At 45.1% G+C, this 13,522-nt stretch overlaps 1 protein-coding gene across 2 annotated transcripts in view; it reads left to right on the top strand.

Annotated features, from left to right (window-relative positions):
- The first annotated feature begins 8,055 nt into the window (after window positions 1-8,055).
- The window catches only part of SLC24A5 (solute carrier family 24 member 5), a 70,153-nt gene continuing 64,686 nt past the window's right edge, over window positions 8,056-13,522 (top strand). For both annotated transcript variants that reach the window (XM_030189523.1, XM_030189531.1), the window contains exon 1: window positions 8,056-8,348. In XM_030189523.1, the coding sequence (XP_030045383.1) occupies window positions 8,111-8,348 (238 nt within the window). In that variant the 5' untranslated portion in view covers window positions 8,056-8,110. The remainder of the gene's footprint in view (window positions 8,349-13,522) is intronic.

Raw genomic sequence — 13,522 nt, forward strand, 5'->3', positions numbered from 1 at the left:
GAGCATGGGTAGGACACAGGGTTCCCACTTATGCAAATAGGGGTAGATTCAAGAAAAAGCACCAAAAATTAGGCATGAAAAATATGGGCTCCAATTCTATAACAGCAATTGTGCATGAAATTGCCGTTATAGAATAGAGCATAAGTTAGTATGCACACGCCTAACTTTAGACATGAGCATTTACATCAAGTCAAAAGCTGGTATTAATGGTTGCGCCTAATGTTGGCATTTGCGCTCATCAGTCATAGTATTTGATAACTTGCACGCACAAGCCAACCCTTGGGCATGTCTCTTTTGTAGTTGCATACTAGAACATTTAGGCACTATCTATATAGCACGACCGAAATTGCACACTCAAATCCGGTCGTATTCTGCATTTGCATGCAAAATTTAATTACTTAAAAAGCCAATCAGTGCTGATAATTGCCACTTAACAAGCAATTATTGATACTAATTGGCATTAATTAGAATTTACGGACATAGCTTGCTAGGTGTATTCTGTAAAGGGGTGCACGTAAATTCTAATGTATGCTGCCAAAAGGGGGTGTGGCCATGGTCATGGAATGGGTGGACCGTGGGCTTTCCAAACATCTATGCTGTCTTGTCCACAAGGAGGGTGAGCCCTTAGGTCCTGTAAGGCCCTGAAGGACCTCAAAGGACAGCCGTGCAACCCCAAGTCTTCACCCGCGGCGACCGCCGTTCACCAAGGGTTGAGCCCCCAACTGCAGGCGGTCAACGGGACTTCAGGAACCGCGGGGTTGACGGGCTGACCTGGACTGGAACCGGGAGAGAAGCGGGCAGGTGGAAGAGAAAAGTCCACAAACTGGCAGCAGATCAGGGCAGGCAGCTAACAGCGTAGTCGGAGTCAGGCAAGAGGTCAAGGCAGGCGGCTAGTAGAGAAGTCAAAGTCAGGCTAGAGGTCTAGGCAGGCAGCTTAGCAGAGATAACCAGGAAACAGTCCAAAGTCCAAAATCAGTAACACCAGGAAAACGACGAAACACAGGAACCACGGAGATTGGCCTCGGGAAAAGAACCTGAAGCAAGGTTCTAGCTCAGTTCCCTTCCTTAAATACAGTACAACATCAGCCGCCCCGCCCCCGTAGGTACAGCCGACCAATCCGGACCTGGGTATCGGCAGAGCCCCTCTGATTGGCTCTGTCCGATTCCCCAGGCGGGACCACCAATTTGGCCTCCCAATCCGGCACCTCAGAGGCGGAGCTCCGGGCCCTCCCGCCCAGGAGGGAAGAAGACACCGGCCATTGCGCCTCAGCGCCGCCTCCTTCGGCGGTGCAAACATAGCCGGCGACCGAGAGACCGGCGGCCGCAGTCGCCGGCCTCCGGCCTCGGTTCCGGACAGAACGGCCATCACTGTGGCGGCCCCTGGCTCCCCGCCGTGGCCTTCGGACCGCTACCCCTTGCCGCGGAGGACGCTGGCTCCCGCTCCCCGCGACGGAATTGCCGGAAGGAGCAATGGACGCGACATATGCACACGGTTATAGAATACACCTGCTCTGCACCTAACTTAGGTGCCAATATTTACACCAAGTTTTACTTGGCATAAATGGATGCGCCTAGAGTTAGGCGCAGGCATGACCGCTAGATGTAATCTATAAACTGTGTCTAAATCTAGGCGCGGTATACAGAATACACCTAGGCGGAAATATTTTCGGTGCCAATTTCTCCGGTGCCACATATAGAATCTAGTCCTATGTTTATAGAATAGTGCTTAAGTGCAGTTACTCGTGTAACTACAAATTAGCACCAATTAACACCACTTAAGAGCTATCATTGGTACTTAAGGTCAATTGATGCCTAATTTAACAATTTTTAGACATACAACTGGCACTATTCTATAATTTCAGTGCATAGATTTGGGGTCCTTTTAAGCAGTGGTAGGGCTAAAGCATGGGTAGCGCACGCCAAATTGGCACTACCACAGGGGTAGTGCAGGTGCCCTGCAGTAGTCCTGAAGTTGGGCATTCAAAGCGGTAATCAGCAGTACGGCCACATTGGCGCACACTGCATGATTACCGTGTGAGTAGCGTTTGAGCCCTTACCACTGGGTCAATGGGTAGTGGTAAGGACTCAGGCAGTAAATAACCACGCACTACTTTTAGTTTTAGCGCACGGTCATTTACTGCCCCATTGAAAAATGCCCTTTTTCCCCAGCCACGGTAAAAAATGGTCCAGCGTGCACCAGAAACACATGCCCACAATACAGCAGGCCACTTTTTACTGTGGCTTAGTAAAAGGATCCCTTTGTGCAGTAGTCAGAAACTTGAGCACACAACTTAATAGAACCTGGGGAATAACTTCGAGAATAGTGTACGTTATAAGGGTTATCTGCCACACTTAAGTGCTCACACCAGCTCTGTGATTGGTGTCTGTGGTAACGTCTATGTACTGTTCACATCTATATTCAGTTAGGCTAGTATTCTATAAAGGAAAGTAGGCATCTACTATCCTTTAAGAAGATGCTCCTACCACACATCCTGTTCTAGAATTGCCCCCTAAGGGCAAAACAAGGGTAACATTGCATTGAAATACAGCAATGAATACTTCGAAGTTCCATGAAAACAAGGCAAAAGAAAAAAAAGCAGAAAAAATTAAAGTGCAGCTGCTCCTTTTATTAAATCATTATGTATCAGCAGCAAATCTTGTTGGTGAACTCTCAAAATGGCAGATGGCCAATAAAAGGATCATTGATATTTTCCATCTGTCACATAATTTTTGGTGCCCTCAGAGTGTGTTGCCTGTTGTGTGAAAGCATTTTGAGGGGAGGGGGTTAAGTCACACTGTTTACTGATGTCAACAAAATCAGTTGGTGATGCCATGCAATACTTTTTTATATTTTTTTATTAATGTATACTACCATAAGTATGTTTTTGAAAGTAGCGTTTTCAGCTATGCCAAACTAAGCCACTGCAATAATCTTTGCTAATATATGTAGATAGTTATTAACTCTTTATTGAAAAGAACGAAATGATTGCCTCTGTGCTGTGTTGATATTCATCTAGTGATAGTAACACAGAAACAGATGGCAGATAAAGAGCAGCAGAGTCCATCTAGTCTGCCCAGCAAGGTGGCTCGAGTCATACCTGCCGCTCTGTGCAGAACATGCAGATTGCCTTCTCTATGTCTTTGTTTAGGATTGTACCTGCCTCACTCTGCAGGTTACACCCCTCTATTGTTTTGCTTTGACCCTGTCCTCTTGCTAGATAGGGATCCTCTGTATTTATTCTATGCCTATTTGCAGGCTCAATGTGGCTTACAGAGCTTTGTTGATATTTTCATTTCAGGATATTAGATATAGTTAGTAATGTGTAGTGATTGGGAAGGGAAGAAAGAAGAGGGACGAAGGAGATTAGGGTAGTTGTAGAGTTGCGCGTTCTATAGCTCAACTCGGGCATTCGGCACACACTCAGACGTATCAACCCCCGCCCCCTTCAATACCACACTACAAGCCGTATCTTCGATAGAATTGGATTTATTTTGGCCGCAGCCAGGAACATCAAAATTGTTACAACTTAAACAAATTACATTACATCTTCTACTAATCATTATGCCAGCATGCATTTCTACCCGGGTACACAGCTTCTACACGTAGTTGCATATTCTGGGCCACAGGCCAAGCCGTACCAAGCCCCTGTGGCCCCCTGTGCTGTTTTCCAAGCACCCGATGTCACTTGGTGTCTCCCGTTGAAGGAGGCACCTACCACATTTACAAAATGACGTTCTAGGCCTCCCGGCCGCCCAAGCCAGGAGACAAGCTGTATACACGTTGTTTCCCGTTGAAGGAGGCACCTACCACATTTACAAAATGACGTTCTAGGCCTCCCGGCCGCCCAAGCCAGGAGACAAGCTGTATACACGTTGTTTCCTTATAACAAGGCTGCTCACATGCAAGCCTACCATTTGCATCAACTTGATAATTTTCCACACAACTCTTTCTGCAGCAGTAGTTACCCCAAACTTGTAACTGTTATGTGTCAAGCTGCTGTGTACCCATTGCTGGCTGTGCGTAAACATTGTAGTCTAACGCCTCGCTGCGACAAATCTTGCCTCTCAAGTGGGTGGGCGGGTGGGCGTTGCTCTTCTCCTGCTTCCAAATTCAAAAGGACTTCCTGTGCAGTTCAAATTCCTCTCTCCTCCTCCCTTGCTCCTCCCCTTTTTTCCTGCCCCCTCCCCTTGCTACCCCTTGTTTCCCTCCCACTACTACCTCTGCTCTCTAGCTAGGCCCTCCCTGTACCCTCCCCCACACTTCTGTCTTTGCTGGCCTTCAGCCCGGTTGTGGTCGGCCCCCCTTTAATGGGTGTGCCTGGTTCTCAACTCGGGCATTCGGCACACACTCAGACGTATCAACCCCCGCCCCCTTCAATACCACACTACAAGCCGTATCTTCGATAGAATTGGATTTATTTTGGCCGCAGCCAGGAACATCAAAATTGTTACAACTTAAACAAATTACATTACATCTTCTACTAATCATTATGCCAGCATGCATTTCTACCCGGGTACACAGCTTCTACACGTAGTTGCATATTCTGGGCCACAGGCCAAGCCGTGCCAAGCCGTACCAAGCCCCTGTGGCCCCCTGTGCTGTTTTCCAAGCACCTGATGTCACTTGGTGTCTCCCGTTGAAGGAGGCACCTACCACATTTACAAAATGACGTTCTAGGCCTCCCGGCCGCCCAAGCCAGGAGACAAGCTGTATACACGTTGTTTCCCGTTGAAGGAGGCACCTACCACATTTACAAAATGACGTTCTAGGCCTCCCAGCCGCCCAAGCCAGGAGACAAGCTGTATACACGTTGTTTCCTTATAACAAGGCTGCTCACATGCAAGCCTACCATTTGCATCAACTTGATAATTTTCCACACAACTCTTTCTGCAGCAGTAGTTACCCCAAACTTGTAACTGTTATGTGTCAAGCTGCTGTGTACCCATTGCTGGCTGTGCGTAAACATTGTAGTCTAACGCCACAGGCCACGGCAACGACACCTTGTTTGCCGTGGTCCCCCACCCCTCCTGGCTGCGGTCATGCCCTAATGCTATGGCTTGTATCTATTCGCAAGTCATGTGAGATCGTATGACTTTTAATGCACACAAGAATGCCTGAAGCCTCCCTCCCTTACCTATACCCTGTTATGGCTACTCTATCGCCCTGGCTCCTCTATCGCCCTGACAACCCAGGCTCTCACTGTTCGGTCTCACTGCTGCCCTTGCTCTTCTCCTGCTTCCAAATTCAAAAGGACTTCCTGTGCAGTTCAAATTCCTCTCTCCTCCTCCCTTGCTCCTCCCCTTTTTTCCTGCCCCCTCCCCTTGCTTCCCCTTGTTTCCCTCCCACTACTACCTCTGCTCTCTAGCTAGGCCCTCCCTGTACCCTCCCCCACACTTCTGTCTTTGCTGGCCTTCAGCCCGGTTGTGGTCGGCCCCCCTTTAATGGGTGTGCCTGGTTCTTTCCCATCTAGATTCATGTCTTCAAGTTTATTCTCATATGTCTTTTGGCACAGACCCCATACCATTTGGGTCACATTCCTCTGAACCACTTCAAGTCTTTTTCTATCCATTGCAAAATACAGCTTACAAAACTGAATGCAGTACGCCAAGTGAGGCCTCACCAACCACTTGCATAGGGGCATTAACACCTCCTCCCTTCTCCTGTTGATGCCTCGCTCTCTGCAACCTAACATCCTTCTGGCTTTGGCCACTGCTTTATTCCATTGTCTTACCTCCTTGAAATCCTCGTACACTATGCAAGCTTTGTCCTGTATCTCTTTCCCTCTCTCCAACCCCAGATCCAGCATTATCCTCCTCCCCCTTTGTTCTGCATTTCTCCTCTGACCCTGGATTCAGCATTAGCCCCCACCTCAGTCAACCCCTGCATCTTCGCCAGCACAGCAGCAATATACCTCTGTTGCCTGCACCAGCCTCACTCTCACTGACATCACTTCCTGTTTTCTGACACAGCAGAAGAAAGTCCACAAGGCCAGTGCAGGCAATGGAGGTGTGTCGCTGCTGTCCCAGCAAAGATGCTGAGGATCAGAGAGAATGGAGGAGGGAGGGGGAGCTTCTGGGTCACAGGAGGGGAATGCCAGATCCAGGGGCAGGAGAGAGGAGAGTGAGGTGGATATATTTGAGAAGAGCATTCCATAGTAGAGGGATCATATAAAAAGTGTTGATTCCCTTGTGGTTTTCTAGTGGGCATAGAAGAGGGAATTTCTAAAAGTCTGTCATTATTTGAATGAAGCTGGTGAAAATCAGCTACGGGAATCAGTGAGTTGAAAAGTGATGGCAGGTCGATCAAAGGTCATTATCAGTGCCCGTGTGTGTATGTGTGTGCTTGTGTCTGTCTGTCTGTCTGTCTGTCTGTCTGTAGTATGTTCTGTGTGGGCTCAGCATGTGTTGTGTCTGTGAGAGATAGCTAGTGGTGTTGGGCAGTTTGCAGGGGTTAGTTATTGGGGGCTGGGGCAGGTTACAGGGTGTGGGAGAGTTAAAGGAGGAAGTTCTTGGAAATGAGGGCACTTTAAAGGCAGATAGGGCAGTAGTGAGGGATAGTGTTTGGGGTGATGCAGTTTATGGGGTGGTGGAGAAGTGGTGGGGGCTAATTCTTAGAAGTGAGAGAATTTTTCAAGGTGATGAGGTATTTGCAAGGGGTAGTTTTAGGAATGGGGCAGTTTGGAGGGTAGTAGGGCATTTGTGAGTGGGACACATTTTGGGAGCTGGGCATTTTATGGAAGGTAGTTTTGGGGGATTGGGGCAGTCAGGGCTGGTGAAGCAGTTGCCAGGAGTAGTTTTTGGAAGAAGGCAGTTGACATAGAGGGAAATTTTGGGGTGTGGGACAACTTCCAAGTTAGTAGAGCAGCTATAGAGGACAGGGTAGCTTTTGTGAGTGAGGTGGTGAGGAAGTTGTATAGACATTGCATTTGGGGGTAGGGATAATCTGTGAGGTGGTTGGATTGATGAAAAGGATTAGTATTGAAAATGGGGGCAGTTTGCAAAGTGGTTGGATGATTGTAGGGGTAGCTTTTTGTGGTGGGGCAATTTGTGTGAGGGGATAATTGGGGCAATATGGAAGTTTGAAAGAGTAGAGAACAGGAAAAGGTAGTTTTAAAGAAGAAACTCCCTCACTCCTATCTTCCACTGTATGTAAGTTTTGATGCTACAGAAACTGGATCTCCTTCTCCCATAAAAATGCATTGGGTATTTGTGGGGGTCACTGGAACCCCTGCCCCAATTTGCCCCATTTTCAGACTTGATGTATCTCTTTACTGGGTTTTCCCACATGCTACCTATTCCATTCAATTTTCAGAGACTTATTTTGCCTCCAGACAGATAGACATTCATTCTCTATCTCTTTTCTATAATTCTCTCCAACTTCTGTTGATTTAGAAAGAATGAGAGAGAGAGAGAGAGAGAGAGATTAAAAACAATAACCTTACATAGCTTCTATTTTTCCCCTTCGGACCACTAAAAGTAGTCTAACCTTGTTCGCAATTACTAAGTACTTTCTGTTATTTGTACAGTCATCAATCTACATTTTAGTGTCCAAAACATTTTAAGATAGCGAAATCCTATTTCTAAATCATGCACACGTTTGTGGTTTTGATGAGATCTACATTTGCGTTTTCTCATCTGCCCTCAAAGCCAAATTTACTGGGCAATATTTATAGTTAACTAAAAGCATGAGTTATGGGTTGCTTTTCATGGCAGTTATAGGTGAAGAAAGCAATTTACCAGATGGCAAGAAGCATACCCAATAGTTACATCTAATTAATAGCACTTTTTATGAGAGAATTAGAAGAAACTAATTAAAGAGTCAGCTTTAAAAATGAATAGCAGCCAGAGCTGTAACACAGTACGTGTCTTGTCTTACAATTTTTTGGATTCTTTCTTTTTAGAAGTTGTATATGTCTTTGGCAACAAAAGGGATTCCTGAGTGCTCAAAACATTTGCTGTATCTTGTGATTCCTCATCATCTGAGTTCACTAGCTCCTGAAAACTTTCTTCCTTGTCTCAGATGAATGCATGCACAAATGCCTCTTTTTTTTTTTTTACCATTGCTGGGGCAGTATTGGTTCTTCACTGGGGAGCAAGGTCTTCTCCTCACATGATCCAGGTTAATCTGCATTCTCTCAGCATTTGGCAGAGACATAGAAAAGCTACAGTCTTCTCTGGCAGAGATCCCGCCATGAACCAGTGCACTTTTCCAAAAAGGGGGACTAGCCAGCGAATATGCTTCTGTCTTCTGGGCCTCTCCCTCCTGCTTTATGTCACAGTCCATCTGATTCACAAAGCTGCAACGGCAGGAAACTTGCGAAGTTTGATCAGAGCTCGCCGAGACACAGGTTGGTTAGCTGCCTATGAGCGATTTTGCATGTTGTCTCTACCGTTTAATGCTCCAATGAAACCCTTGAGGATCTCATACTATCCTGGCATTTCTTTTTCCCATAGATGTTAATATCTTTTCAGGCTACTTGGCTAATTATTTTTATTTTTTTTGGTCTCTTCTATTTTTCCCCAAAACTCCTCAAAAGTGTCAAGTAGGAGAGTCTGTGATTATGACTTAATTCCTATTTAGTACTTTTTTTCTTACTGAAGTTGAATATAGATATTTAGGGGTCCTTTTACCAAGCTGTGGTAAAGGGGGGGCCTGCGCTGGCATCAGTGCATATTTTTGATGTGCTCTGAGGCCCCCTTTTACCGCAGGGGTAAAAGGCTGTCTTAAAAAAAAAAAAGAAAGAAATGGCCATGCAGCAAGTGAACCACTTGCCCCACGGCCATTTTGAGAGGGAGCCCTTACCACCATCCATTGAGGTAGCAGTAAGGGCTCCCACACCAATCCAGCGGTACTGCCTGATTACCACTGGGTAAACACCACCGCCAACTCCAGGCTCCGCTCATTCTGCCTCGCCTCACCCTATGCTTGGAACAACCTTCCTGAACCCTTACGCCAAGCCCCCTCCCTGCCCGTCTTCAAGTCTTTGCTTAAAGCCCACCTCTTCAATGCTGCGTTCGGCACCTAACCCTTACCGTTCAGTGAATCCAGAATGCCCCAATTTGACTGCCCCTATCGGACCGACCGTTCACTTGTCTATTAGATTGTAAGCTCTTTGAGCAGGGACTGTCTCTCTTTGTTAAATTGTACAGCGCTGCGTAACCCTAGTAGCGCTCTAGAAATGTTAAGTAGTAGTAGTAGTAGTAGTAGTAAACACCAGCGCTAGAGGGCGGTAAACCTGCGTTGGGCTTACCACCACTTCATAAAAGACCCCCCGTAGTGAAATAAAATTTACAATGCTTACGTTGAAATGTAAGAATTCAGTTGTGAGGCCATATAAAGATAAAAAGTGGTAGAGTGGATTTGAAATGTCTCATGTAAATGTTTAAAAAAAATTTAATTCAAGCTTGTGGTGAGAAGATAGTATTTAAAAATACAAATAAGGGTTCTACTAGTAAATGCTTAAATTTTGTTGACCTGTTGTTTGAGTGAAACATTCTTTCCAGCCCTATGGAAGTTGGAAAGAATTATATAAAAGGGATTGAGAACTTCTGTCGGTCTGTCTGTCCATCCTTCTGCTTTGGAGGAAAATAATTCTCTGAAAATTTAACAGAATGGGGTGAAACTTGGCATGTAGGGAAAAAAACTGTGAAAAGACATAATGAGTTTGAAAAAGGACCAAATTAGATTGAAGGTTGTTGAGAAATAAGCCCCCCCCCCCCCCCCCCCAGGAGATCCAGCTTTTGTAGCATAGAAGTTTAGCAGTTAGGAAATTGCTTCTGTCAAATTGCCTCTCCCTGTTCTCTACTTTCCTAAATCCCCCAAACTGTCCCACTCCAAAAAAATCAACCCTCCCCACATACAAACTTCCCCACTCCCATACTCAACAGCTTCAACACCCCACTAACTGTACCCCCTCCAAAGCTACTTCCATGAAACTGTCCCAACACCATGCAAACTGTTACATCCCCAAATAATACCCTCCTGCAATTGTACCACCTGCACATAAACAGCCCTACATGGGGTAGAGACCCTGTTTCTGTCAACTATGGATGTTATCCGTAAGGGGGTAGATGAGGGTCAAACCTTTTGTTTAGTCCCTCTAGATACATAAGTTGCATGAGTATGGTGTGAGCAGCACTGTATGATGCTGGTTTGCATCATTATTATTAGGTCACAGTATGCAAGTCACTGGTGTAGCCAAGGGTGCCACCCACTTTGGGCTCAGGCCCATTCAGTAGCAGCACACCTATGAAGTGTCTGGCAGGGATCCCCAAGCCCCACCAGCTGAAAATTCCCAACAACTGTCCTTCCTGCATACCAGCCTTCCCTCTAATGTATTCCCGCCTATGCGGAAACAGGAAGTTGCATCAGAGGGAAGGCTGTGGGGCCAACATAAGCAGTGTGTATTAGTTGCTGCTCGTTGCTAGTGAAAATCTGCTATTTAAAAGGTATGCGTGGAAGGGGGGATGTTTGAGAGACCATATGGCATGCAGGCGAGAGAGGGAGAGACCAAATCACTTGTGGGACAGGGCGGAGTTCTTCTGCCCACCCATCTTGGGCCCAGGCCCACCCAAAATTGGGTGTCTGGCTACGCCCCTGATGCAAGTGCAGAGTGGGGGAATAGCATCCCCTATTGTTCTGGTGAAAAAGGGAGTCCCACAGGGATCTTCTCTTTCGGCACTGCTGTTTAACATCTATATGGCATCCTTAGGGCAGATTTTTGAGTGATTGGGAGTACATTATTGAATGCATACGGATGATGTGCAGTTTTTTTTTCCTGGTAAAAGCCAGTTTAAAATGGTTATCAGATAAATTGATGTTTTATATGAAAGAAGTAGGTTCATGGATGGATGGGAATAGACTGGCTTTGAACCTACAGAAGACAGAACTCATTCTTATTAAAGATCAGGAATGTTTGCAGTTAGAGATGGTGTTGGTGGGGGAAGCAAGGCTGCTGATTGAATCACAGATGTGGTTATTGGAAGTAATATCTAATTCATAGTTGATGATGCAGGATCAAATATTACAGGTGGCAAAGTCCTCAGTTTTTCAGTTGCGTTTACTTTCTACATTGACTCCAATGTTATCTGTGAGTGGCTTTAGAACTGTGCTACAGGATATGATGCCAAGGCTTGATTATTGCAATGCTTTATATCTTGGAATTGCTAATTCAAGAGTATACGCGCAACAAGTAGTCCAAAACACAGCGGAAAGGATGATATTGGGAGTTTCTAGATTTGAACATGTGATGCCCTTGTTAAAACAACTACATTGGTTACCAATAATGTATCGAGTGCAGTATAAAATCTTGTCAATAATTCACAAAGGTTTGTATGCCAAGGCACCATGATATTTATCAGAAATACTGAAGGTCTACTGACTAGCGAGGCAGTTATGGTCCAAGACAGCAATGAGATTAGCTACAGAGAGTCTGATGGTAACAAGGTATGTAGAAGCTTGTGCAACTGCTTTCTCAGTAGCTGATCCACATTTGTGGAATGCACTACCGGGAACATTGAGACTGTGTCGTTGTGCAAAACAGTTCAAGAAGCTTTTGAAAACTCACTTCAACTGAGGAGTGATATTACCGTCAGGAATTTGGGAAAATGATACTACAGTACTTTGATGGGCACTTGTTCTATTTGTTTCATGTGGATTATTTTTAGTGTATTTGTGTATGTAATTTTGTATTCCGCTTAGTTTTTAGGTGGAATAGAAATTTTTAATGACATATTTCTCTAGTTTTGCTATACATGCAGTCTTATTTCTTGAGGTTTCCAGTTCATTTTTGCCTTTATATTTCTACTACTTATCTCTGGTCTCCCCCTTCCCCCGCCCCTTTTTGGGATAGATGTTGTTGTAGTAGCCCAGATTAATTTTTCCCTGGGCTTATCAAATCCTAACTACACTTCTGGCCCAACCCCCAAAATCTACACCACTCTAACTGCCCAGTCCAAAAACTACCTCTCTCCAACTGTCCCACTATATTCTGCGAACTGCACCCCCACCCCAAACTACCCTCTCCAAGTACCCCATGATCTATGAACAAAAATTACCCCCTTGCAACTGCCCTTCTAAAAAAAAAATGCCCCATCACCTCACAAACTGCCTCCACCCTGACAACTTGCTCCCACAGCTACACCAGCAAACCACAAACTGCCCCACCCCCAAAACTACACCAGTTACTATCTCAACACTCCACAAATTGATTTACTTCCAAAAATGTTACCCCCTTTAACTTCCTACCAACCACCAAAGTGCCTCCCACTTCCAAAAATTAGCTCCCCTGGAGTGGAAGAGTAGCCTAGTGGTTAGAGCACCAGGTTGACAACCAAGAAAACCTTGTTCAAATTCTGCTGCTGATCCTTGTCATTTTGGGCAATCAGTTAACTCTCGACTGCCTCAGATACAAAATTAGATTATGAGCCCTCCATGGACAGGAAAATACCCAGTGTAAATGAATGTAACTCACCTTGAACTAGTACTGAAAGAAATGTGAGCTAAATCTGACCATCCCACAAACTATTTCATCCCTAAACACTATTCCCACAATTACTCCACCACCTTACAAAGTGCCCCATTTCCAAAATCTACCCCCAAAACTCTTCCAGTGTCCATTAATCTGTTCCTACCCCCAATAAACTACCTCCCATAAAGTGCCCCACCACCCCTATCTACTCCCCAGAGACAACACATTTCATGCACACACAGAACACACAACAGAGATGCATACACAGGAATTAGAACTAATTCCCTGTCTGTGATATAATGCATTTTAAGTTACCCCACACACACACACACACACACCTTTTTACAAAGTCATGCTAGCGGCTGCTGTGTGGTAATGCTGACACAGCCCGTTCACATTGAATGGGCTGTGTCGACATTACCGCAGCAGCCGCTAGCACGGCTTTGTAAAAGGAAGGGTTAGTCAGGTATATATTTCATTTTCTTTTTGTTATTTGTACTGTGAAACTTTCTGACTGAATTGTATTCCTTTCTTATTGGTTGCTAATCCCCTAATTCTATAAAAGTCATCAAAAATTGTGTGTGCAATTTAATTGGATAACAAGCTACTTTACACCAATAAGTGGCTTTTAAACCCTTGCTTTTTAACAAGCAATTATTGGCATTAATTAGAAAAAGGGATTGTGGAAATGGGAGTATCATGGATGGGATGAGGGTGTTCCTAAAATTAACACGCAGATATGCACCTAGGCCATTGGTGCAAATAGCCACACCTAAAGTTAGGTGTGATTCCTGGGCATAAGCACTATTCTATAATCTGAGCCTAATTTTAAACATGGCTTATAGAATAGCGCTTTCTTAGCGTTATATGTAGAATTTGCCCCCTATGTGCACTGCTAATTAGTATTTTTTGCCACAAGGAAGCTAGATTATGACATGGGCAAACTAGGAACACACTCAGGGTTCAAAGTTTATGGGAGCTCTGTCAGACGTGTTCAAAGCTAAGGAGGTCTGGTTTTATTCAAGATTGTTTTACATTCATATCCAGAAGCT

Source organism: Microcaecilia unicolor, chromosome 1, assembly GCF_901765095.1.
Source record: "Microcaecilia unicolor chromosome 1, aMicUni1.1, whole genome shotgun sequence".
NCBI classification, from domain to species: domain Eukaryota; kingdom Metazoa; phylum Chordata; class Amphibia; order Gymnophiona; family Siphonopidae; genus Microcaecilia; species Microcaecilia unicolor.